This window comes from Sorex fumeus, unplaced genomic scaffold (assembly GCF_029834395.1).
Source record: "Sorex fumeus unplaced genomic scaffold, SorFum_2.1 ptg000026l, whole genome shotgun sequence".
NCBI classification, from domain to species: domain Eukaryota; kingdom Metazoa; phylum Chordata; class Mammalia; order Eulipotyphla; family Soricidae; genus Sorex; species Sorex fumeus.
The window spans coordinates 7,544,782-7,571,671 of NW_026606083.1; the positions used below are offsets into that span (position 1 = coordinate 7,544,782).

A 26,890-nucleotide genomic window follows, 5' to 3' on the forward strand; every position below is an offset into this window, starting at 1 on the left:
GCCTGTCTGCCAACCTGAGTTTGATCCTGGAGTTCTCTGAGTGCACAGCCAAAAGTAAGCCTGAGCACCACTGGGTGTGGCCCAAAAATCTAAATACTATAGAAATTTCTAGAAGGGAATGCTTTTTGGTTGTTTTGTTTTTGGTTTTGTTTTACGCCAGTGTGTGCTGCTTTAGTACTCTCAAACTGTGGAGGAAAGAATGGCATTAGGGAAATGTTGGAGAGGACGAGTTTTTTGAAGGGCCACACATTGCCCCATGGATTGCACCTTTAGCTGTGGCCTTCCATAGGACAGGTGCAGTGTAGCAGAGGAGCAATAATAGACTAGGAAGCTTGATCTAGTAAAGACTTTCTTCAGTGTACCTTTCTTCTCTTAAAATAGTTCTCAGGTGGTATTAACACTTAAATATTTAATGAATAGTGAAATGAAGAATATATATATAGAAGAATATATATATTATATATGTATATATATAATATATATATATATATATATACGGTCACGGTCCTCCCGTTGTTCATCAATTTGCTCGAGTGGGCTCAGTAATGTCTCCATTGTGAGACTTGTGGTTACTGTGTTTGGCATATCGAATACGCCACGGGGAGCTTGCCAGGCTCTGCCGTCTGGGCGAGATCCTCTCGATAGCTTGCCGGGCTCTCCGAGAGGGGTGGAGGAATCGAACTCGGGTCAGCCATTTGGCCACTTGCAAGGCAAAAGCCCTACCACTGTGCTATCGCTCCAGCCTATATATATATATGGTGGATCTTTATGAACACAGTCCAGTCTCAAGTTGTTGGGTTTTTTTTTTTCCTTTTTTTGGGGTGGAAATTAGTAAAAAACCACGCAGGCTGAGCAGGTCGAAGGGTGTGCCGGGCGGCTCTACCTCACCGCCCTTGTTAGGTGTTCTAGAGCTGCTGTGTGTGGACTGGATCGGAACTGCTGTTGGCCTAGGGCAGGCGAAGGAATGAGAGAGCCAGGCTGGTTGGTCTCAATAGCCGTTTATTCCAGTCTCATCCCCATTCACTCCTGTCTCTCTCTCCTCTCCCGGCGCCCCCCCCCAATCTGGACCCTCCAGTCCACTCTTACAGCCTCGTTAAATCCCCAAAGCATGAGGGGTTGGGCTTACACATAGGTGTAGTCACAAAGTTCTTTACCTCAGGGAATGCTGCTTCTAGGACAGATTCTCTTTCAGCAGAATGACCCACCCAAGGGCGAAATCCCATGGGTATGTTTCTCCTTTCCTTGTCCAACAAACATAGAAGCATTCATAATATTAATCATTTTGTATGTACACAGTAAGAGATGTATTAAGCTTATAGAATTGCTCTTGATCTCAGACTACAGTGCTCAGGCCAGATTAGTCTTTCCTATCCCTAGCAGGGTCCTAGTTTCGTTGTTACTTTTGGATCATGACAGCGTTTGTCCATGATCAAGCTCTTATAGTTAAGAATCGTGGTACTTTGGCCTGGCCCATTTCAAAGCCTGGGTAGCTGAGAGCTTGCCCTCGGTCCCTTCAGTCCCTTGCCGGGACCTTGCTTTTGGGATGCTAGGAACTGAGGGCAACTGAGGCTTAAGTTGAGAAAGCAGATGCCCGGGAATGAATAATATTCAAAGCCAGTTAAATCCCAAGTTACAAAAGCATATTAATTTTCTTCTTGTGTCTATACAAAAGGACATTGCTTTTTTTTTTTTTTTTTTTTTTTTTTTTTTTTGCTTTTTGGGTCACACCTGGCGATGCTCAGGGGTTACTCCTGGCTCATGCACTCAGGAATTGCTCCTGGCGGTGCTCAGGGGACCATATGGGATGCTGGGAATCGAACCTGTGTCGGCCATGTTGGCTGCGTGCAAGGCAAACGCCCTACCCGCTGTGCTATCGCTCCAGCCCAAAAGGACATTGCTTTAAAGTAAACTATTCAAAAGACATAAGGAGAGGAGAAAGGCAATATTAACTTACAAGTTTAGTGTTCTAGAACGATCTGACCTTACAAATTAACAGAAACTGATTAGGGGAATAAGCTGATTAACTGGTTGGAGAAGAGAGCATAGAGAAGTGGTTACAGATAAACAAAAAGAATGGGAGTGACTCGGGAGTACTTTGATGGATGTGACCCGATAAACCTAAGCTCCTTGTGGCAAGGGAGAAAGGACAAAGCAATGTTACCCGACAGGAACTGTGTTGTATTATACGTCTTTATATGCCATGATAATCAAGAAAATTTTAGTTTCTCCTTTGATAGAAGGTAAGCTGATACTTTGCAAGTTCGTTTCATTATATTTGTGTGAGATCGCACTTTTTTAAAAAAACATTCCATAATAAAAAGTCCCAGATTTTGTATTTTATTTTGCATTGCTTAGATTACCCAGAGGATGAAAGAAATGAAAATGATGCTGATAAACATCAGAGCCCCTGATCCCTTACAAAACATTGTCTTTTCTCCATCAGGTGCTGAAGTACTAACGGCACAGTTTGTACAGACAGCAAGATTGGACAGGAAAGACCAAGATGATCCCATTTCTAAAGCTGTGCCAGCGATAGCAAATGCTAAAAGAGCAAGGAAGCAAGATAAATCGTTAGTCACGGCTTTTGTAAAGACGAAGCTGCCTGTGCAGAAATCTCCACAGAAGCAGAGGATAAATACAGTGAGAGGCAACCAGAATCCCAGATTCGTGGAGCCCCCACCACCTGGTAAGGAATGCTCTGCCCAAAATGTTAGACACCATCATTAATAAAGAGAATAAACAAAAAAGAAAAACTGTTGAAATCGACAAGTAATTCTTGCTATATTCTTTAGCTTTCCTGTTATGAGTGGAATAGCACCTTTGTTTTGAGTTTATAAAGCCTAAACATATATTTAATTACAAGAGTTAAAGTGACCTTTTGTTAATAACTAACTGTAGAAATAAGTAGTATCTGGCAGTGTTTTTCTGAACAGTAATCAGTTATAAAAAGTAAAAGATTATAAGTTAATTTGTCCAAAAAGGAATTATAAACAGTTTAAAAACTGTCATACAGGGGCCAGAGAGAGAGTATAGCAGGTAGGGTGTCTTGCACTCGGCCAACCCAAGTTCAACCCCTGGCATCCCATATAGTTCTCCTAGCACCACCAGGAGTAACCTCTGAGCATCACTACTGGGTGTGGTCCCAAAATAAAATAAAACACCCTGTCAAACGATCCTGCATTTGATTTTTTTTTTTTTAACCTCCCAAGCAGGGCCCTCATGGCAGTTGGCAGCTCTCTGAGCTGTATTGCAGTGCTTTGGCCACTGATGTGTTGCTCAAGACTTGTGGTGTCAGACCACCAGGGTCACTCCACCCTTGCAGTGCAGGGGGTGGGCCCAGGGAGGGCGGGCCACACCTAGCTGTGCTCATGACTTACTCCTAGCTCTGGTGCTCAGGGATCACCCTTGGCAGTGTTAAGGGGCATATATGCAGTGCTGTGGATCAAACCAGGGTTTTTTTGTGTGCAAGGCAAATTCCTTAACCCCTAAACTCTCTCTGGCCCACTGTATTTGATTTTTAAAGGTATTAAACTTTGGGGTAGTGGGGTGTGGCCACACCTGGGGATACTTAATGGCTGTCCATGGCTTTATGTTCAGGGGTGCCTCCCTGGCAGTGCTTGGGTGAGGGATCAATCCAGAGTCAGCTCTGTGCCATTTAAGTGCCTTATCCCTATACTTTTAGGACCTCTTGCTCTGGTCCTAAAAAACATTAAACATTATTATTATTATTTATTATTATTGTTATTGGCAGGAGGGCTGCATCTGGCAATGCTCAGGGAGTACTCTTGGCTTTGCACTTGGAGTTACTCCTGGTGATGCTTGGCATGCCAGGGATCTGGGATGCTGAGGATCGAACTGGGTCATACAGTGACCCAACACCCATCCCTCCACCAGTGTACATTTCCCAACACCAGTGTTCCTAGTTTCCCTTCCATCATTCCCTAATGCCTTCCCCACATCTCCCCGAAGAGGCAGGCACCTTTCTTCTTTCTCTGTCTCTCTCCTTTTGTCCATTATGATTTACAATACAGGAGCCAGGAGGTCATCGTGTTTGTTCAGGGAGTTCAGTATTTTTATTAGAAATGCACAGCTAGAGTAACATTTTTAACTTAGTGGCAGCCTTGGGGTGTGGACATGACTGCTGGGGCTTCCAGAAGTACAGGGAGGTGGGGGGAGGGAGCCCATCCTAACTCCCAAGAGAAACATGGAGATTTAAGTCACAAAATCTGCATACTCAAATTTTCAGCAGATTAATATCTCGGTGGGGCTGGAGCGACAGCACAGGGGGTAGGGCGTTTGCCTTGCAAGCGGCCAACATGGCCGACCCAAGTTTGATTCCTCCACCCCTCTCGGAGAGCCCGGCAAGCTGCTGAGAGTATCTCGCCTATGCGGCAAAGCCTGGCAAGCTACTTGTGAAGTATTCGATATGCCAAACACAGTAACAATTGTCACAATGGAGACGTTACTGGTCCCGCTCGAGCAAATCGATGAACAACGGGAGGACAGTGACAATGACAATACCTCGGTGAGTGCAGCTGGGGGCATGGCAGTGACTTTGGATTGTGGAAGCAGGCCGCTCCCGGGGGGTTGTTTGGGCAGGCCCCCCTCCAATGTACCTCAAGTCTTGTATGGGTCTGAGATTAACTGCTGGCTTTTGATCTCTTGAAATTTATTTATGGGTCTCTGGAGCAAGGTTGGTGGAAAAGCATACATGTAGAAGAGGTTGTGGGAGCGACTGCCAGGGCTTCAAGAGTATAGGGAAATGGGGGGAGGTAGCCCATCCCAGCTCAGAGAAAGCCTGAAGAGAGATTTCCGTCACAGACTCCACATACTGAATAATATAACAGATTGATATATCTGTGAGATCTGTCCCAGGACAGTGGAGTCTGGCCAGGGAAGTGGTGCGATTTTGGATTGTTGGAGCAAGCGACTGCTGGAGTGGGGGTGGGGGCACTGGGCTCACACGCCCACCTCTGATGTACTCCAGTCTGTCCAGCCTTATGCACAGGTCCGAGAAGATGTACTGCATGTTTTTGATCTCTCTCAAGATTTATTTATGAGTGTTTGTAGGTGTGGCTCCTGCATACCTGAATTTTTGTGGTTTGATTTATCAGAAAACTTGGCCTCGAGATGTTGGAGTCCAGCCACAGGCCTAGTGGCAACTTTGGGGTGTCTGGAGCCTGAGGGCCCCATTAGGCTGCTGATGCGCTCACCCGTCGGATCCAGGTTGACCCACTGGGGTGCAGCGCCCTACGGGCCCCAGCGGTGATGGCAGCAGTGGCCCCGGGGTAAGGGCAGCTACTTGGGCACTCTGGGAGAGCCGCAGCCACCAGGCCCGCAGAACCTGACCAGGGGGCACAAACCTGGTCCTCAGGTCTGTTGTCCAGCCAGTTGGCGCTCAGGGAGTTTTTCCTCCATAATATGCTGCTGGCAGCATTCTTTAGGAGATGCCCTTTGGGGCACTGCAAGGGAACTGCAAGTGCTCACGTCGTAGGAGCAGCGGTGCACTTCAGGGCCGGCTGCCCGCAGTACTTGGGGTACCACAGCAGGAGCCGCAGGAGCAGCAGTGGAAGTTTTTAGTCTTGGCACAGCTTCTGGGTCCAGAGTGGGTGCCCGGCTGGCTGGGAGTTTCCAGGGCCACCCGGCTGCCCAAGCCAGTTGCCAAGCAGTTTTAGGTGCCAGCCTGGCCTTGAGAAGTGCCTTTTTAAAGAATTGACAATCTATTCCAGTGAAATTACAGAGCTTCTGTGCCATTGTGCCCCACAGTTCAGTTCTCAGAGCGGCCGCTGCTCCACCTGTCCAGCCCCTGCGTACACGCTGCTGCCATCTCAGCTCTCTCTTCTCTGAGTTTATACTAAATTTTATGACTGAATCGGAAGGGTGCTCCAACTGCGAGTCAGGTCCCACTGAGTCCGGCAGTTACTCAGAGTGTGCCCCTCAGACTCCTGAAGCTAGCTCCCTAGCCCCTTAGTGAAGACTTCTGGAAAGACCATCATCCTGAAGCTTTCTGTGTTGGAGGCTGGCATACCTACCAAATGCTACTCTTCTGATTCTCTTTGGAAGTTCTGTGTTTCCATATTCCTCTCTCGTTTCCTGACACATCCCTTCCCTGCCAAACATGGCCTCCTATTCTTTCTCATGTACATCCTCTTGGTTCGCATGCCCAGTTTCTGCTAGCAGAATCCTGCCTCTGCACTACAGCTTTCCTGATGCTCTCTGGTCTTCACGGATGTCTTTATTTCGAGTTTCTGAGAGCATTGAAATTAATCCATATGGTATTCCCATCATTTGCTGTATCGTGGCTCTGTTTTTTTCCAAGTAGTTTGTAAATAGAAGTATAGATCTACACATAATGCCTTGTATTCTTGGCTGTCTCTTGAATTCTGTTCACTGAGTTGATGCTCAGATATTTGTAAGCTGATTATTGGGTGGGGGGGGGGACTTAATTTGGTATTGTCATAAAAGTAAATTCCAAGTACGAAAGTTTGCAAAATGCATATTTTCAAGTCGTATGACTTGTATTACAAAATGTCTGTGTATGTAGCATGTCACACAGCAACATTTCAACTTACATTTTCCCTACCATTTCTCAATCTTCTGTGTGCATCTTTTTTTCTTTTCTTTGAAATACCAAAGTATCAGAAAAATCATATGATTTTATTACTGAAACTGATGTCTCTCTGTGCTTTAGAGAAATATCAGTGCCTTCTTCCTGTTTGGGGTGAAGGTGCCTTCCTACGTGCTGTTGAAGATGCCAGGGGCTGCTCAGACGGGGCAGTTCAACGTGAGGGCAGCGCTGTGGGGCTGCTGGGACGTGGTTTGCTGGGGTCAAACAGGTTCTGGTGCAGGCTCCTCCTCTGCCTCTCAATGTACTTTTTATTAACTGCTTTGTTTTTTAAAATTCTGTTACTTTATCATTGTCTGCTCTTCCTGTATTTCTTTTCTTTTTTTTTTTTTCTTCCCTGTATTTCTTTTTTGGGTTGGGGACCCATACAGCAGTGATCAGGGCCCTTCCTGGGTCTGCTCAGGCAGTGCTCAGAACAGATACAGTGCCGGGATTTCAGCTGGGGTCAGTCGCATACAAGGTAAGTGTCTTAGCCCCCCTACGTAATCTCTCCGGCCCTTAATCTGTTTTTCTTAAATATAATTAAAATTAATCAAGAACCTCTAACAATTTAGTAAGTAAATTTACTTTTGACCTTATGCATAACTGATACTCTGTTTATGTGGTCTGGAAGCTAGGGCGGAGAGAAAGCCCAGGGTTAAGGCACTTCCTGTGCATGCACCTGAGCCTAGTTAGATCCCTCAAGCACTGCCAGGAGCTAGCCCTGAGTGCCGCTGGGTGTAACCCAAACCCACCCCTACAAAGGCTGTGGAAGCAGTAACATGAACGAAGATAGAACGGAATTACCATCAGTCTCAGGTCCAAAAAGTAAATTTCATTATGCTAATATAACCTGCGCCCAAAATAATAATTCTTTACTTTTAGGTCACTTTCTTCAACTGATCTTTGGGGTTTGCTGTTCTAATTTTTTTATTATTAATATTTTGTAATTTGGTGTGTGTGTGTGTGTGTGTGTGTGTGTGTGTGTGTGTGTGTGTTTAAGCCAGACCTAATGGCCATACCTAATGGTGCACAGGGGACCCAGACTGAACCTACAAGCCCTGCCATGCAAAGTGTTTGCCTTGCATGCGGCCTGGGGTTTGATACCCGGCATTCCATATGGTCTCCCAAGCACTGCCAGGAGTAATTCCTGAGTGCACAGCCAGGGGTAACTCCTGAGCATCACCAGGTGTGACCCAAAAAGCCAAAAAAAAAAAAAGCTGAACAGTGTTTGATTGGCTGATTCACCCTCCCTACTATACACATAAATTCTTTTCATTTTATTTCATGACCTTGGAGAATTTTTTATATGAGTTAGTCATTGGCATTTTGCTGGTAAGTTACTAGTTGATTTCAGCCCTGCTGCTGCTCATTATAAAAGTAACACATAACACATTTAACTGCTCTCTGTATGCTCCCAGGAATTGGTATTATTCTGAACTGGACTCCTCTAGGAACTACATTTACGAATTCCCTGCTGGGGACAGAGGGTGTGTGTGTGTGTGTGTGTGTGTGTGTGTGTGTGTGTGAGAGAGAGAGAGAGAGAGAGAGAGAGAGAGAGAGACAGGCAGGCAGACAGACAGACAGACAGAGAGACATGCACTCCAGATCAAGAGCCCCTATTGGACCCCAGTTTCATATAGCTTTCCAGGCTAGCCCTGGAGGCCCTGAGTACCCCCACACTGGTCCTAATGGCCTGAACCGAGCATAGAGCCATTCCGTTCTACCCAGTTGGCAGAGTATTGGTCACGTCACCCTTGGGCCCCTGAACACTAGGCCTCTCCCCACCCACCCATCCTCCTCTGGCCAAAAAAACAAAATGTTTAGGGGTTGGAGAGATAGCTCATTAGGTGAGTGCTTGCTTTGCATCAGAGCTTGATGCCTGGCACCATATATGGTCCCCCAGTCCCCTCCAGGAGTTAGCCCTGACCACAGGGCCAGGAGTAAGTCCTGAGAACCAGTGGGTGTGGCCCCCAAATAAAAGTAGTGTTCTGCCAATGCTAAAAGTAAACTGCTGAGAATGCCAGCTTTTTAATTAAAGCAATGACATGTATTTTATTATGCTCAGGGGTTACTCCTGGCTCTGCACTCGGGAATCACCTCTGGCGGTGCTCTGGGGACCATCTGGGGTGCTGGGAATTGAACCCAGATCAGTTGTGTGCAAGGCGAATGCCCTACCCACTGTGCTATTGCTCCAGCCCCTGAAATCTTAAAACTTTTTTGGTTTTGATCCAGATTTGCCTTTGCTCTGGACTTACTACTTGATCTGCACTTAGGAATCACTCCTGGTGGTATTTGGGGACCAGTGGGGTGCCAGGGATTGTACCCAAGTGAACTGCATGCAAGATAAGCGCCCTAATTGCTGTACTATCTCTCCAGCAACTAATACACACATTCTTACTACTTGTTTTTCTGGTAAATATGTTGCAAGAGATCTGGGAGTTGAGAGCCCTCACTGTGGGGATAAAAGTTCAGTGTGCAAACTGCAGCATCTGAGGGTTTTTTGAGTGTCTTTATTTTCATCAAGCCACAGTAACATGGCAAAAAATGAATTATATGGAAAAATGCTGTTTTATCTTTCTTTTCCTTTATACTGAAGCCATTGAAGAAACTACTTCACATCTTCAGTCAGAAAGTTCATCGGACGTTCAAGCAGATGTTACAAACACAAATTCAGGTGAACCAGAAAATGTCACAGTGGCCCCCAAAGATCTCCCTGAAAACATTGTCAGCTGTGACTCCCAGGCCCTAAATATGTTAGCTGACCTAGCATTAAGCTCTGCTCCCTCTGCCCCCCCACCCTCCAGTCCCAGGAGTAGTCCCTGTTCTCCCGAGTTAACACAGAATGGTATTTTGAGTTCTAAAGAGCATTCTTTGCGAGGTACATCTGACCACGAATATCACAGAGGAGTCAGAAGTCCAAAAAGTGGCCTATTGACTGTCCTCCCCACTGATGAGAAGAGTCTTTCTGTGTCGGACCATGCTGGCTGCCAGGAGGAGGAGAGAGCGCTTTCGGGCTGCCAGGGCCCTTCTGCAGCCCCGTCGGCACTTACCGAGGAGAGGCTGGAAACTTCCCCAGATCAAAACTCCGTTGTTGCTGTGGAACATTCTTATGCCCTTCTCCATGTGGAGCATTTGAAGCAGAGTTCTCAGCAGAGAGGGGTGGTTGGCCCTGGCTTCACCAAGACTGGCACAAAAGGCCCTGAAGCAGGAACTCCAGTGGGAAAAGTAATGCCTTTTCGGCATCAGCAGATCATGTCTCCTCTCCAGAAGCTTCCTGGGAACCCTCTCCTGAAGCGTAAGACTAGATCGCTGTCTTCCAACCCGAGAGATTTTTGCTGCTCTCGTACTGTGTTTAACTGTGAAGGATCCTTCAAGGTCACTTTCAAGTGTGAACCAGAGTATGCGTTCAACTTAGACAGCAAGTATACCAACAACCCACTGGAGAAAACAGTACTGCGAGCATTACACGGGTAAGCATTGAGACACCTGCTGCCATGAGTTAGGAATAGGGGGGACTGTTGGGGCCAGCTTTGGGGAAGGAGGGGACTTCTTGTATGATAGCACTGTTTATCTTGTTTATTGATGATGAGAAATATGGGAGCGGTCTGCTACTGTCAGTGATCAACATGGGAAAAGTGCAAAATAACTGCGGCTTTGGAAACCGCTTTTCAAACTTGAAACGCTCCTTTGAAGCCCTTGTGGTCATTGGATTAGAATATTAAAACTAGAACTTAGGTAAACTAGTGGGCTACAGTAATAACGTTGGAAAGAACTCTTTCGGCCAAGAATGGTCAGGTTGCTCTGAGTGAACAGTTAGACATGTGCAGAGGGGTGGGGTCAGAGTAGTGGCCGTGGTGCAGGCCAGGTCTTGGCATCCAGCCCACGCGCTTCCTGGAATTTTCTGTGCTTTGGAAGTGCTTGTGCTGCAGGACAGTGCTGCTTAGGCCTGAGGGGTGAAGTTCCCTCTCACTCAGTGTCTCTGCATGGGTCCTATGTGCCCACATTTCTAGCCTCCTCAGGGATGACAGCCTTGAACAACACTTAAGTGCGGGTTTAGTCATGCCTTTGTTATGATGCAGTGTCTGTAGAGGTTTCACTTGGTGAGTAGCACATCTCAAGTAGCAGCCCCTCCTATTAACAAGTAGCATTAGCGCAGTTTGTGCCATGACTCCACTAGTGGAACATTTCTCATATAAACCACTGAATTGGATCCAACGTCTTGCATTCTCCTGGTTAAAAGATCATGCTCATGGGGTTGGAGCTCTCTGAGTGTTGACAGCGGGTAAGGCACTTTCTTTGCACACAGCCGACCTCGGTTTGGTGTCCAGCATCTCATATGGTCCCCCTGAGTACTTCCAGGAGTGATCCTTATGCACTGAGCCAGGAGTAAGCCTTGAGTACCTCCAGGTATGGCCCTCCCAAAACCAAATAATATTCACACGAATAAGTGCATATAAATAAATCTCCAACTACTTCGAGGGGCTTTTATTTCTCCTGAATCCCCACTCAGTGTCAGGACTCATCCCACTCCAGAACTCTGCTGCCCAGCACCTGGAAGGTGGTTGCTCCCAATGCTTAGTATTATACCTTAGGGATTCTGGAGACTTTTCCAGAATTAAAGTTTAAAATTCTACCGAATTTTCCAGAGTTACTTGAACCTACAGGTTTTCCCAATTAGGAGACACAAAAATAGAAATTAGATAGCCGGTCTCAGGAAAAGCAAGGAGATGACTGTGTTGTTGAAACATTATTCATATAATAGGCAGATCGAGTCCAGAGATCGTGTGGTTGGAACGAAAATGTAGGATCAGGAGTCCAGAGGTCTGTGTCATCTGCTCACCACCGAGATAGCTTTTTAGTTTCCTTCTATCACAGTAATGATGGATTCAGTACTGTGTTGTTTTTGTCTTTATTTAGTCTTGTATATATTTGTATAATTTTCTTAAGTGAAAACAAAAGCAAGGGTTAATAATGAAGGCCCTTGCTTTTGATAAAAAAAAAAAAGTCGACCAAAATAACCACTTTGGTGCTTTGTGTCTGTGCCTTAAAACTGCAGGCCCTGGAATACCAACCTTCCTGACAACGTGGAAGAAGTAAAGCTCCTGCTTCATATGTGGGTGGCTCTGTTTTACAGCAGCCACAACAAAATTTTGCGGTCATCTCGAAGAGTGGTTGAACACAGTAACCCAGCAAAGTATGTGTCTATCAATAGCACAGTAGACTCTTTTGAACTCAGTGAAAGTGAGGACCCCCTTAGTGTGGACACACTTTTGGAGGATAGTGTCACCCCCAGGGCTCAGACGACTACAGTGTTCCCCGACACTAACACGGTGCTTCCTCTCCTTAAACCACCGTCAGCCAGAGGCTTGGGACTCTGGGTTCAGAATGATCAGGAAGAAGCATTTACAAGAGAGGCCCATCCAGACACTCCACAGAGACAAAGTTTTGTCTGTTCTCGTGAGAGCGAGGTAAGTGAAAATGAGTACTGTGCTATTACTCATGATTGAAGAACATTTGTTTTTTGGTTTTTATTTAATTTTTTGCTTTTTGGGTCACTTGTTAATGCACAGGGGTTATTCCTGGCTCTGCACTCAGTAATTACTCCTGGCAGTGCTGGGGGACCATATTGGATGCTGGGAATCGAACCCGGGTCAGTCACGTGCAAGGCAAATGCCCTACCTGCTGTGGGATGCTGAGAATCAAACCTGGGTCGGCCACGTGCAAGGCAAATGCCCTACCTGCTGTGGGCACTTTAGCCCCACGATTGAAGAACATTTATGTTTCATATGTGAAATCATTACAGGGCAGGCATTGGGTTTGGAGGGAGGAAGCTTGAGGGAGGAGGGGATTCTGGGGGACCATATTGGATGCTGGGAATCGAACCCGAGTCGGCCATGTGCAGGGCAAATGCTCTACCTGCTGTGGGCACTCCAGCCCCACGATTGAAGAACATTTATGTTTCATATGTGAAATCATTACAGGGCAGGCATTGGGTTTGGAAAGAGGAAGCTTGAGGGAGGAGGGGATTCTGACTGTATTAAGGGTTATACCAGAAGTGACAATTGGTTTCCCTGAGTTGTAGTTTTCTGCAGCCCTAGTGTTCTAAGGTTCTCGGCTGAAGAAATCCAAGTTGAGAAAGATCACAGTGATTATTTGATCTGCGAGCTCAACATAAGGGTGTCACTTAACAGATCTGTGTCATTTGGGGCAAGTTATTTCTTTTTTTTTTTTTTAATGTAGGAGTACTGATATTTATTCAGCCACTGATTAGCTGACTGAATTGGGCATGAACTCCACCTTACCTTTTTTTTTTTAATTTTGTAATTTTTTTTTTTATTGAATCACCATGAGAGCAGTTACAAAGCTTTCGGGTTTAAGTCTCGGTCTCATACAATGAAACACCCGTACCTTCACCAGTGCCCATTCTCCACCACCAAAAACCCCAGAATACCCCCATCCCACACCCTCCCCCTACCTGTGGGGCAGATGATTTCCACATTACTCTCTCTCTCTACTTTGATTACATTCAATATTTTGACACCAGACCCACCATTATTATTTGGGATTTTACCCCAACACTCAGATCTGCTAAAAAGGCAACAGTAGACAATTTGTTTTCTATTGCTGGTTATATGATATCGTGTGGCTGCAGTAGTGACCACGCGATTTTGAAATTCCGAAATTTTAACAATTAAATCTGGAGGGATTTCTACCCAAACTTGCTGGGTTCCAAGATTTGTTCCTTAGTCTCTGGGATCATGGCCATTAAGCACCTTGATCAGGAGCCAGAAAGGCCGTTCAGGGTGGTGACTTAGGGTCTCGTTGGGATGGGGAAGAAAGGGCTGGCTCCACCCCATCCCATGAGGCCTCATGTGTCTCATCACTGAGGAGGGAGCAACACCCTTTCCCTCCCGGGGAGGCATGGTGCCATAATCTAACACATGGTCCATTCACATTTCTGCCGCAAGCTGCTGGGCTCTGGAGTAAGTCCTTTTGCCTCTGGAGCCACTTGTGGGGGGGCAACTCATGACCTCGGTAGAGCATGAAGGACAAGATGGTACCGCCCCCCTTCCCATGAGACTGCAGTTGCCCCATCACCGCTGGCTCATACCTGGCTTTCCAATAAGATCTGAGGCAGCAGCCACCTTGTATGCCGTTCAGATGCATTTCTGCCAAAAGCTGCTGGGTTTCGAGATTTGTTTCTGAGTCTCTGGGATCATGGCCGTTAGAATTAGCTTGATCAGGAGCGAGAGAGGCCATTTGTAGGCAGCGACTCGGGGTCTCGCTGGGATGGGGAGAAAAGGGTCGGTTCCACCCCCATCTGGTGAGGCCCCACTTTTCTCGTCCATGCAGGCTCAAACCTGACTGTCCAGTGTCCTCTGGAGGATGGTGGTCACTAGGCCGCCAAGGGGAACAGGCCAAGGCACGAAACCTATTCCCACCTAGAGTGGCCCAGCACCAGTAACCTACTGCAGGAACAGGATGCATTTCTGCGAAAAGCCTTTGGGTTCCGAGATTTGTGTCTCTGGGATCATGGCCGTTAAACAGTTTGATCAGGAACCAGAGAGGCCATGCCTCCAATTATATAGCTGTGCTGGAGGTAGTTTGTGGGTGTGTCTCCCACATACCTAACTTTTGGCCATTTACTTCCCTGGTAAACTTTGCCCCAAGTTTTTGGGGTCTAGCCAAAGGCACAGCAGCAATTTTGGGGTATCTGAAAGTCTGACAGTGCCATCAGGCTGTTGATGCACTCGCCTCACAGGTACAGATTGACCTGCTGGCAGCACCATACCCCCCAGGCTGAACGTTTTAACTGGAACAATCAGAAGTTACTAAGGTCTAGAGAGGTAGTATGTAATTGGTTGACAGAAGACCTGCTCTTTGAAGCTTTTGACCAAGATATGTTATTTTCACTTATATCCCATCTTATTACTAATTAGTACCTTATGTTTCCTGTTCCTCTGTGATAGACATATAATAATGAGAAAGAAATTATCTCCAGTTGTAAACAAAGAGCATAGCTATTGGAAAGGTAAGGGGCCTTTTCTCAGAGGAGATTGCGTCCTTAAAAAAACTACTAATCAAGAGAGAGAGTTAAATAGAAATCATCTGCCTCACAGGCATTGGGAGGGGTAGGAGGGGGTATATTGGGGTTCTAGGTGGTGAAAAATAAGTACTGGTGAAGGGAAAGATGTTTGATCATTGTATGACCGAGACTTAATCTTGAAAGCTTTGTAACTTTTCCCACAGTGATTCAATAAATAAATTTAACAAAAAAATAAATAAAAATAGAAATTGCACATGACACACAAAGATGTGGATAACAGCAAGATAGGAGAAAAGTTTGCCAAATTCTATACTGAGAATGGAAATAATAAAAATAAAAATATGATTTGTACCCAGAAAAACCCCTACTAATCAGTGTGTTGTGTCTGAGGGACTGTAAATATATACTGCTTTCCTCCCGGGAGTTAGAAAGTTATTCTGGAGGGAGCCAAGTGCTGGGATGTATTTTCCTTCCTTGAGTTCATCCCTCGCACCAGAACTGTGCCATGGGGGTCACTTTGCTGTGCAGGACTCCCCAGTGTCCAGCTGGCCTTGGACTTTTGCCCTGGCCCTGAGTTGTTTTCTTTGCTATTTAAGAGTATCTTTCTAGAGGCCAGAGTGATAGTACAGCGGGGAGGGCATTTGCCTTGCATGTGGCCAACCCGGGCTCGATCCCAGGCATCCCGTATGCTCCGCTGAGCATTGCCAGAAATAATTCCTTAGTGTAGTGCCAGGAGTGACCCCTGAGCATCACAAAAAAAAAGTCCATTCATTCCCCCCACCTGCTCCCAAAAAATTACCTTTCTAAACAAACAAAACAACCCAGAAGGGCTGGCGCAATTGTACAGTGGGTAAGGTGCTTGCCTTGCACAGAGTGGATCAGATTCAATCCCCAGCACCCCATATGGCTCCCCTGTGGTTCCCAAGCTTACTAGGAGTGAGCCCGGAGTACTCCTAATAGGGGGCCAGGGGGAAGGCCTTTTTGGGTCAACAGGCTGAGCCTTTGCTTCACATGCATGAGGCACAGGTTTGAACTTGCTGTACCACAAGCACTGTCAAGTTACCTTCAAGCACAGAACAGAGTAGGCCCTGACCTCTACTGGGTGTGGTCCCCCCAGATAAAAAATTTATTTTAATCGTACTGAAAATAAATTTCTCTATATTGCTACCATTCTGAATTATATAAAGTGTGAATCCATGTCATTTTAGGCTTCATTTTCAACTTTTCTCAGTTACCAGTGGCCTAATCCCATTTTCCTTTCCAAAAATCCACTTGAAAGGCTAGAGAGAAATGAAGGAAAGGCACAGGCCTTGGATGGTTTGACCCTGGTTTGATCCATGATGTCACATGGTGCCCTCCCACTACTGACAGGATGACCTGACTCATCCCCAGCCCCCATGGCCCAGGCAGCGTCACAGCCTGAACCCCTGGTCCACTTGACTGCCTCAGCACTTCATACATCTTTCAAAATTAGGCTTTGTGGTTTAACTCAGGCTCTTACCTGTGTGCGTGTTAAAAAAGAACTCTCGGGGCTGGAGAGATAGCACAGCGGGTAGGGCGTTTGCCTTGCACGCGGCCGAGCCGGGTTTGATTCGCAGCATCCCATACGATTCCCTGAGCATCGCCAGGAGTAACTCCTGAGTGCAGAGCCAGAAGTAACCCCTGTGCATCGCCAGGTGTGACCCAAAAAGAAAAAAAAAAGAACTCATATTTGCGGAATTCTCCTGATTCCTATATTGTGATGTTCATATATCTGAAGATTGAGGAGAACAAACTGAAATCTGTCCTTGTATATAAACGTTTTTGAACCTGATGTTTTTATTTTTACTTTCATCATAGACAATTGAAGAAAAAGATGAACAAGAATCATCAGATAAACTAGAAACCTCTAATTTTATGTTCTCTAATATTGGAAGTTCCCACACATCTATTCCTTCTGTTCTTGGTGAAGATAGGCCCTTGGAGCCACTTGACAGCGCAAGAGTGGTGATTTCCACTGATGATATCACACGAGCCACAGCCTTCGAGATGTGCAGCAGGCTCACCAGTCAATCTGTCAGCTGTGACGAGTCAGGGTACAGCACCCTGGAAACCCCGGAAAGCCAAGCCAACATTTTCCAGACAGCAGTGCAGACAGACAGTGATGCTCTCCAGGGCCTCATCCCTCAGAATGGCCCGTCCAATGGCCCGTCCAAAGATTGTGAGTCTCCTTTGGAAAAGAAAGATGGCAGTACCGAGTATGTGGTGATCAATCTGGAGCCAATCACTCTCACTTTTGAAAAACATGCGTATGTACCAATACAGACAGAAATTGTAAATAGAACCGATATTCCTGCAACGTTCAATCTGGAGCTGATCAAACAGAAGCCACCTTCTCCGAGTATAACAGGTTCTGTATCATTCGAGAAGGCACAGACAGAAAATAATGGTGACATCAGGTCTCTCGCAGTGCCAGGACAAATAGACACTAAGTTCCTTTGTGCCTTCCCATTAAGTAGAGAGCCACATGCTGAAGAAATATGTTCAGTAGAGAAGGAGGTTCCTGTTGCAGGTGCCTCGTTGCCACCTGCTAGTGCAGTGCTAATGGAGGCATTATCATTAGCTCAAACTTCAAAGTACTTGTTACCCAGAGAGGAAACAAACCGCTCTCGGGACCTGGCTCTGCAGTCCTCAGGAGTCTTGAGCATCTCTTCAGAAGAGATTATCGTGCCTTCCCAGGTCAAAGAAGTCTCCGTGCAAAATCACTCACTTAACCACATTTCATCAAATAGTAATACTGCAGATGGTTCTTTAGAATTAAGGAATGACAACTGTGCTATTAACAGTGAAAATGTGAATTTTGAATCAGTTAATTTAGCATTTGCCAAACAAAGCACTTTGTCTCTGAGCAAAGAGATCAGTTTAGAGTTATCAGAGGAAGATTCTGACATCAACCTAACTCTAACAGTATCACCGCCTCCCAGCCCCAGAGAAGCACCATGTGGGAAAGTAGCCCCAGAGCAGCAGGACTTGTTCACAATTGCACACGTTCAGCACACGGGTGAAGAAAACATTAAGCCTGAAGGGGCAGCTTTCAGAGAAAACATAGAAGTGAATTCCAGTTCCACATCCATGTGTCCTGTAGAGGCAGCCAAACCATTAGAAAATAAGGAACAAGTAGGCAATCATGTCCAGCCTTTAACTGTTGTACTTCCTCAGAAAGACAGTACCCTTGACATTGTCGAGGAAATTCGTGTTCCCTCAGATTTCCCCTTTGGCTCTTTAATTGAAGAAGTGTCACCAGCTTCTAGTCCTGCCCCCCGGGCTCCTGTTGCAGAAACACAGCCTGCTCAGGCCAGTATAAAATACCCATGTATAGATGGCGAGAGAAATGACAGATGCTCCCAATTTGAGTCAGGAGATTCAGCCATAAATGAAGAAAATGTTTTTATTAGTCCTACCCATCCAGTCGCACAACATAACTTAACTCAGGTACTGGAAACACAGCCCTCTGCTGAAAAGCCTCTGCTGTTATATAATCATCCAGAAGGAAAAGAGAGACATTTAACCATCCCCAGTAGCACCTCTGAGGAAATTGCCCCAGGTGAGCCTGGTGAAGGTATCTTTTCCTCAGAGCAGACTCAGGGTTCAGACTTAGCTACCAATCACATTCATGACCTCAGATCTTCTCTCAAAATGTCAAGAGATCCGCTGTGGCCAATTCATGTGGAGAACAGAAACCCAGACTTAAATCATCCTGTCTTTAAGATCAGCAAGCTTCCATTTAGTCCCCAAAGGCGTCTGGAAAGTAAGACTTCAACAGACACATTGACTTCCACAGCTGCTCCAAGTAATGGAATGAACACGTCATCCGAACCGCAGATGAGCCTTAAGAGCATGATGCAGACATTCTCTAGCGGGGAAGGGAATTACATACAAGTCAGGCCCTTCGAGTTGGCCTCTGCGGATGGGGGTGATAGCACACAGACACATGAGTATTCAGAGAGGCCCCAAACCACTGCCCCCTCTGATGGTGCCCCGCCAGCCTACTTTCCACCACAGGAAGTAGCAGGAGTCAGAATGTCCACTCAGCCTAAGAGTACCGAAACTGAAGTTCAGTTACAAGATGTCACAGATGGAGGCAGCTTTGTCTCTCAGACACACACCACAGTTCCAAAGGGTGGACAAGTCACATCAGTGTCTGAAATCAAAGATCCATGGGGTTCTCAGCTTATTTTCCCAGGTGCTGGTTCTTCCCCAGACAGAGCCATATCGAGTGACACAGTGAGTAGTGAGCCTTCTGCTTCCTCTGTTCCCAAATCTAGCGACACTATTTGTGGTGTATCTGAAGAGCAGACAGAAGGGAATGGCCCTGGTGAGAGGCCCAGGCCCTGGGGTCATGCAAGAGCCCTGAGCAGAGACTTGGATGTCAATGCAAACTCGCACATGCACCGTGAACCCTCTTCTGGCGACTCTGATGCATACTCTCCAGGTGCTGGTAGAAAACCTAAATCTGACCTGCAGGAACCCCCATTTACTCTGCGGTGTAATCGCAGCAGAAGAAAAGAGGAGGGCAGCGCTTTCCAGCTCGCACGCACAAATGATCGGGAAAACTGGGGCTATTCAAAGCAAATCCCAGGATTGGAGACTTCTAGAAATGGGGGCTTCGGATTAAAGAAAGATAAGTGTGCACCACGTTTTATTCAGATCCGAGATGTCCGTGGCATCCCCAGAACTTACGCTAACTTCACCATAACTAAGGAGTGTGAGGATGCTTCAGGGACGCGCCCACAGTATGATTTGCTCAGCTCCTGGGTAAACACATGGCAGGCAGCAGGCAGCCTCACCCAGAGGACAGTAGATCTGGAGTATCTGCGTTTTGCACATAAACTAAAACAAATAGTAAAGAACAGAGTTTCTCGGCATTCTGTTCCTGCCACTAGTATATTTCCAAAGGAATCCTCTCGAAGTGAAGCTTTCCCTTTGACAAAAACACCCGAGGGCCCATGTCCTATGGCCCGAAGCAGAAGTCCCCTGATGGTAACCATTGTGCACCCAGATCCTGGGCAGTGTGTGCATGCCAGAGGCCACCTACCCACCAGTGGTTTGGACAGTTTTCCCTTTTGGAAGGAGAGAAGTCTCAGTAGAAAGCTTGCCAATCCTGAGAGAAAGACTGTTTCCTTCCACCTCAACAAACTGAAATATAACAGTACTTTGAAAGACCCCCGGAATGATATTTCACTTATTCTGAACGAGTATACCGAATTCAATAAGGTGATGGTGGACAGCAACCAAGTCATCATCCCAGAGGGTGAACCCAGTGTTGCTTCTGGGGGCACCTTGCTGGAAGAGATGTGCTCCTCTTTCCCGAGAAGGTGTGCCTCCTATGAAGACATGATCACAGACTTATGTGCCAGCCTGCATATCCGACTGAAGAGCGTCATGAAAGAAGCCCGTAAGAACACCTTCCTGTTCTATCTTGTGGAGACAGAAGACAAGTCATTCTTTCTAAGAACGAAGGTATGCCAGATTTTGCTGTTTAATTTCAATTTAAATTGTAGTAGTACATTCAGTGCTCTTGACTTTCAGAACATGATCCTGATTTGGGGTCTCAGTCTCACAACTTCATGGTTTGTGGCTCTAAGGAAGTGCCATCAATACTAGAAGTGGGTGGTATTCCTGAATGAGTGCAGTGATGGATTTTCACAGAAATTTGTCAGACACACTAATATCCCAATGGAAACACAGTCCAAAGCAAAAATACAGATTTGAAGGAAATAGAGGCCAAGAAGATAGCTCAGGATTCCAGTGCTCTGCAGGTATCAGGACCCAAATCTGAACCCAGTACACTTGCCCCTCACCCAAGCAAGCACTCCTAGGTGTAGCTCTTGACACCTCAGAAGCACTGCTGGCGTGACCCTGGAATTCCCCGGCACTGAGCCACCAACCCAGTACACAGGCTGTTGGCTGGGAGTGACCCCTAGGTGCCCTGATCATTTCCTGGGATGGAGGCCCTTTCCTCCTACTCACCCCCAAAGAAAAATTATGTTTTATGCACACACAGCTTGGGAGCTGCCCAATGTCTGTCTGTAAGTACATGTACACAGCCTCAGCCCCACCTCCATTAGTGCGGCTTGTTGAGACTTGGGGCTGGAGTGATAGCACAGCAGGTAGGGCATTTGCCTTGCATGTGGTTCGATTTCTTTGTCGCTCTTGGAGAGCCCAGCAAGTTACCCAGAGTATCCTGCCTGCACGGCAGAGCCTGGCAAGCTCCCCATGGCGTATTCAGTATGCCAAAAACAGTAACAACAAGTCTCACAATGGAGACATTACTGGTGCCTGCTCAAACAAATCGATGAACAACGGGAGGACAGTGCTACAGTGCAGTGCAGTTGAGATTCACGGCTGAGCTATTATATCAGTGTATTTTTACCTGGAGATATGACTCACCAGTGCTTGGCACCACAAGGCTGTCAAGGATTTGGGACACTTGTCAGTCACAGGACAGAGGCTTAGGAATTGAGTCCTGTCCCAACATAAACCAACTACTGCTTGGTTTTCTTCAAAATCACTCTCCATTGGTGAGATTGAAAGCATATCTCAGGAATTACAGTATTATTTCCAAAGCATTTTGACTGACAACTGCACGTTAGGGGTAAACGTGTGTGTGTGTGTGTGTGTGTGTGTGTGTGTGTGTGTGCGCGCGCGCGCGCGCGCGCACGTTGTCCTATTTCAAAAGATTTGGCCTTTAATTCTTTACGGATATAAAATCATACAATGGTATTTTTTGTCTTTTGTAAAAGTAAACTTGCACACCAGCTAATAGTGACATGTGTTTTATGGGTAAATGCTTAGTAATAAGACAGCCAGTAATACGCTTAGTAATAAGCATTGTTAGGATTTAAATTACGTGCTTTATGCTATCCATTATCCATGTATTTTACAATAACTTCTGTGCTCTGTAACTCTTTCAGAACATTCTGAGGAAAGGAGGCCACAAAGAAATTGAACCTCAACATTTCTGTCAAACCTTCCACAGAGAGAATGATACGCTAATAATCATTATCAGAAATGAAGATATAGCATCACATTTGCATCAAGTAGGTTTGGGTGTTTTATTAAAAGAGAAACATGTTCTAGGCATTCTGTTGTTCGGTAAGTCAGCATTGCTGTTGTTTATCTTAGAGAAGTTAAAACCCATTGAATCTGTAACTCAGATAATGAATCAAGTAAGAGGTATAGGATTTTATATTACCCCAAGTATGTATAGGGAAAATTATGTTTTGTAAAGAAAACTTTGATTTATAGTACCTAAGGAAGAACTTTTAAAACAGGAAAGAATGGTCAGTTTCTCATCTGAGATATAAATTGGCACCTCTTGAATGTCTCACATTAGGATTTACGAAAAACTTTGCTCAGTTCTACTATATATGTATTTCCTTATTCTTTGATTAAAATAATTGCTGTCCTAAGATAGAGGGGAGTGGTCAAGGGGCAGTAATTGAACCCTCAAAAGAGACTGTGACACCACACACAAGGGAGCTGATGCCAGCATTTCACCTGCCTCATAATTTACAGGGCCCCAAAATATGAGCCTAGAGACACTCCCCTTATTCGGCCTACCTCAGCCTTTTGACTTGGAGAAGTAACTTTGTAATGAATGAATTTAGTTCTTGTCTTTTGTTGGGCAGAGGTTAGTCACCATGGGGCCAGAATGACAGTACAGTGGGTAGGACATTGCCTTGCATGCAGCCAACACAGGTTCAGTCCCTGGCATCCCATACGGTCCCCCACCTAACGCCAGGAGTGATTCCTGAGTGCAGAGCCAGGAGTAACCCGTGAGCATTGCTGGGTGTGACCCAAAAAGGAAAAAAAAGACAGAAGGTCACTCACCTCGATTAAAAGTGTGCTCAGCTTCTGAACCCCCGAGCTATGAGCTGCTCCTCACTGGGGCCCTCCTTTTGTTTCTCCAGATTCCTTCTTTGCTGAAGCTGAAACATTTTCCCAATGTCCTCTTTGCTGGAATCGACAGCCCTGAGGATGTACTTGATTATACCTACCAAGAGCTGTTTCCAGCAGGTGGCTTCGTGGTATCAGATGACAGAGTATTAGAAATGTTAACATTAGGTTGGTCTTTTATTTTCCTGCATTTTTTGTTTTTTCTTTTAAACTGTCAAGTTAGGGGCCAGGTTGGTAGTATAGCGGGTAGGGTGTTTGCCTTACACGTGGCCAACCCAAGTTTGATCCCTGGTATCCCCTATGGTCCCCTGAGCTTTGCCAGGTGTGATCCCAAAAGCCAAAAATAAACTGTCCAATTAAGTTCCAATAAAAAAGTCAGCAGGTGGGGGTCTTTCTTTTGAAAATCCCCAGCCGTGATCGTATTAGTGGTTAGTACTCTGCGTTGTGAAAATTCCTCCAAATTATGTGCTTGAACACTGCATTTTCCCAGCCCACCAAATTGGGGGGGTGGGGAGGCACATTGGGGGGCGGGGACCACACTCGGTGATGATCAGGGGTTGCTCTTGGCTCTGCTTGGAGGACCATATGAGATGCCCAGTATCAAATCAAGGTTGTCAGAGTGCAAGGCAAACGCCCTCCCTGCTCTAGCCCCTCAGGGCACCAAATTTAAGGAGTATTAGTCACAGTTTAAATGTGTCCATTTGACTCCTGGCCCAGCTCTCTCTAGAGCTTGAGGCCTCTCCCACGGTGGTGTAGTGTCAGTTGGCGGGACTTCAGTCAGGAGCTGTTTTCAAATCCTGCCTGGCTCCACAGTCAGCAGTGATGATACATTCAACAGCATCCAGTTTTTCACAATTAAAATAAAAATTACTTTTACAAGATGAGCCGACACCCTGAAGTATCTTCTCTTGCCACTGATCTATTCTGTAGTTCAGCTGAAAGAAGTTGTTAAAATCCTGGAGAAACTAAATGGAAATGGAAGGTGGAAATGGTTCCTTCACTACAGGGAACAGAAAAAGCTCAAAGAAGATGTCAGGTAAGAGCTTTATGGAGAGGTTTGAATCTGAGGGACATTAGGGCTCCTCTGGGCCACAAGTTAATGTAAACTTCTCTCATACCCTTCTTCGCCCCCAAATTATTTACACAGCACCTGGTTAACTGCATAGATATAAAAAAAGTTGTGCAAATGTCCAGCCATTACTCAGCCCCCAGTTTGACCAGGTCAGTGGGCTGAGGGCATGGTTTGGCATGCGGGAGGCCCAAGTCTGATCCTCCGCACCATATTTTCAGACGAGATCGGGCGCGTTCAGGGTGGTATGGCCGTAGATCCGCACCATATTTTCAGGACCTTCCTCTGTCACGCACACACGGGAACATTTTAACACCAAAGAATAGACAGGAGAACCATAAGCAGCCTATCTAGTTCATTGTTAAGAGTATTTTATAGCTGAGGCTGCCTAGTTCTAGCCCAGGTAGGGACAGAAGAGTAAAAACGGGACCTGGAGCTAGGAAAAGACCCAATGTTTTGCAGAAGGTGAGTCACGGGACACCTGCTTCATTCTAATGAGGTCAAGTGGGGCACAAGCTTGGTTTTGAAGCTGGTTTCAGCTGGCAAAGGTGTACAGAAACCTAGAAAGCGCAACATTTAAGGGGACTCAAAAGTTGCGGCAAGGGAATGAAACACCACAAACGGGTTTTCAGCGGGAATTTACTTCAAACCAAATTTCTATAAAGATTGTACTAGCAACTAGTGGGGATATGGATCTTTCCAAGCGAACATGACTGGAGAGACGGAATCAAGAACAAAGCTGGAAGCTTGGCAGTTTTCTTCTAGAAGAGGAAGACCAAAGGTCATACCAAGGTTGAAGGGAGGTGAGAAATCACTATAGAGGGGATGGCCAGAGTGTGCGGTGGTCCAAGTGCCTTCCCTACAGCTGAGCCTGTTGCTTTCCCAGGTACTGCATGGTTGCCCAGTCAAAAAAGGAACAGAAAGACAAACCTGGGGCAAACACAGTGACCTTGCTGAGGGTAGCCAGAGATGAGGCTGAAGCCTCCCATGTGCAGTAGTGGAGCATTACAACACTGAGCCATAATGCCACGCATTTTTTAAGCTTTATTTTCAAAAGTAGTAAGCTCTCAAGAAGTTACTAGAATAGGACGGAAACAAAGATACCATCCAGCATTTATAACATGATTAAAACTAAGACACAGGGAGGGGGTGGAATACAAATAAAACTTAACAGCTGAAAATATATGTAAAAGTTAACTTTCCCTTTTCCAGAGTGGATTCAACTGCACATAAAAAGAACTTAATACTGAAGTCATGCCAGAGTGCAAATCTCATTGAATCGCTTCACTACCATCAGTGTGATTCCCAACAGCCGGCAAAGGGCGACTATTTGCAATGTCTGCGGAGCCTGCAGGTCCAGCACATCTGCTCCAGGTTCGCCATCTTCCTGACAGGCAAGTTTCCCTCAAGTATTTCTCCTGGCCATAAACAATGTAGGGGTATAGCTTTTACCTTTTTCCTTTTTGGGGGCGGGAGGGTGGGTCACAAACTTTTTAGTAAGATGGGGATTGTGTTATGCTATATATAAAAAAAAAGAGTATATAAATGAAGTTTTCACCAAAATAGGTGTTTTTTTTTCTCACAGAAAAGCCTGCAGGTTCCAGAGAAGTCTTCGAAAATAGTGGCATCCTTGTTACAGATGTAAAAAACTTTATTGAAAATATACAGAAAGTAGCAGCTCCATTTAGGAGTAGCTACTGGTAATATTTTATGCAACTCTCCCACTGTGAACTGGAATGAACATTGGATGTGTTTATGGATGGACGCACACTATCTGAACATGTGCATTTCATGGAAGATTTCAGTCGCATCCTTCATATGAAATATTTGGTTTAGACAGTGTTGACATCACCTTAATATTTATTTATGCTTGGCTAATAAAATACCTGGTTTCATTCAGTAGCTTTTAATTAGGTTTGAGTGGGCCATTTAAATACTTTCACAAATTATTTTAAGAATGCCTTCAGTGCTATTCATTGAAAATAATTGTACAAACACAATTGCTCCATTATGGCAGAAAAAATGGTTCTTGCATGTTAGTATCAGAAAACTCATGTGGTGAGAAAAAAAACAAGACATTCTTCAAACAACACTAAGGTTTTTTCCTATGTGGTAAAATTTTATAGGCTGGTATTTTTCAGTTACTCAGTTTTTGTACATAGTACACTACAAAATCAGCCTTCTGGGAGGAAGAGAAAATAATAATTTTATTTATGATATTAGAAATAGATTTCTACAATAAACGAAGCAAATACATTTCTAAGAACAACTTTTTGTAACTATTTTTGTTTCATTTTTTAATAAAGAAAAATTAAAAAATTAAACTGTTTCTGTAATCTACCCTACTGTTATATCACTTTGCTTATGGGATGTTTTGTCTTTCAAAGGAGGTGCGCGAACTTTACACATAATGCAGTTTCTCTGGAGGACTAAGAAGTTGCCAGTAGCACTCCAAGAAATGATTATCTAAGACTATAACTGCCTTTGGTGCGTGTTTCACCAAAGACCATTTATTGCTTTCTTATAGCTTCCCCTCTTTCAGTTTTACTTTCTTCGTACCAGGCTGGCCTGGCACATTAAGTAGTAAATGCCGGCATTTTTTTTTTCTACTGTTAACCTAGATTATTACACCTTAGCCTGCATTAACAGTTTACAACTACTCTGGCAAAGGAAGAGACTGCTAGAAGAACATAAGGCAAAATGTATATACGGGGGGGTTGGAGCGATAGCTCAGCGGGTAGGGCGTATGCCTTGCACGCAGCCAACATGGCCGACCCAGGTTTGATTCCCAGCATCCCATATGACCCTGAGCACCGCCAGGAGTAATTTCTGAGTGCATGAGCCAGGAGGAACCACTGAGCATTGCCAGGTGTGACCCAAAAAGCAAAAAAAAAAAAAAAGTATATACGGTTATGGTGTTGTTTTGTCACACTACTGGCATCGAATGGCTAGAGATGAGACGCTGCAGAAGCATCTAAACAATCTGGCCAAAAAGAATAGCAAGAGATTTTAAAAATCAAAAGAACCCTCTTTATCTGCGTAACGATTGCCCTAAAAATTCAGCCTCGGCTGGGGCTGGAATGACTAAATACAGAAGTTAAACCACTTGCCTTGTAATATGGTCCCTCTCCCCCTGCCACCACTGAAAGAAAAACCAAAAATACAAGAAAATAAATGTGTGGTACATGCTTAAGTAGGGGGAAAGGAAATTATCAATAAAACCAACCAG

General features: G+C 45.4%; 1 protein-coding gene across 1 annotated transcript in view; it reads left to right on the forward strand.

Annotated features, from left to right (window-relative positions):
• TASOR2 (transcription activation suppressor family member 2) overlaps positions 1–25,960 on the forward strand; it is a 57,444-nt gene extending 31,484 nt beyond the window's left edge. Inside the window, exons 15-23 of the mRNA XM_056114552.1 lie at positions 2,444–2,686; positions 9,204–10,077; positions 11,664–12,075; positions 16,494–20,153; positions 21,608–21,733; positions 22,607–22,760; positions 23,523–23,628; positions 24,874–25,055; positions 25,247–25,960. Coding sequence (XP_055970527.1) covers positions 2,444–2,686; positions 9,204–10,077; positions 11,664–12,075; positions 16,494–20,153; positions 21,608–21,733; positions 22,607–22,760; positions 23,523–23,628; positions 24,874–25,055; positions 25,247–25,365 — 5,876 coding nt within the window. The 3' untranslated portion in view covers positions 25,366–25,960. The remainder of the gene's footprint in view (positions 1–2,443; positions 2,687–9,203; positions 10,078–11,663; positions 12,076–16,493; positions 20,154–21,607; positions 21,734–22,606; positions 22,761–23,522; positions 23,629–24,873; positions 25,056–25,246) is intronic.
• Positions 25,961–26,890: the final 930 nt, after the last annotated feature.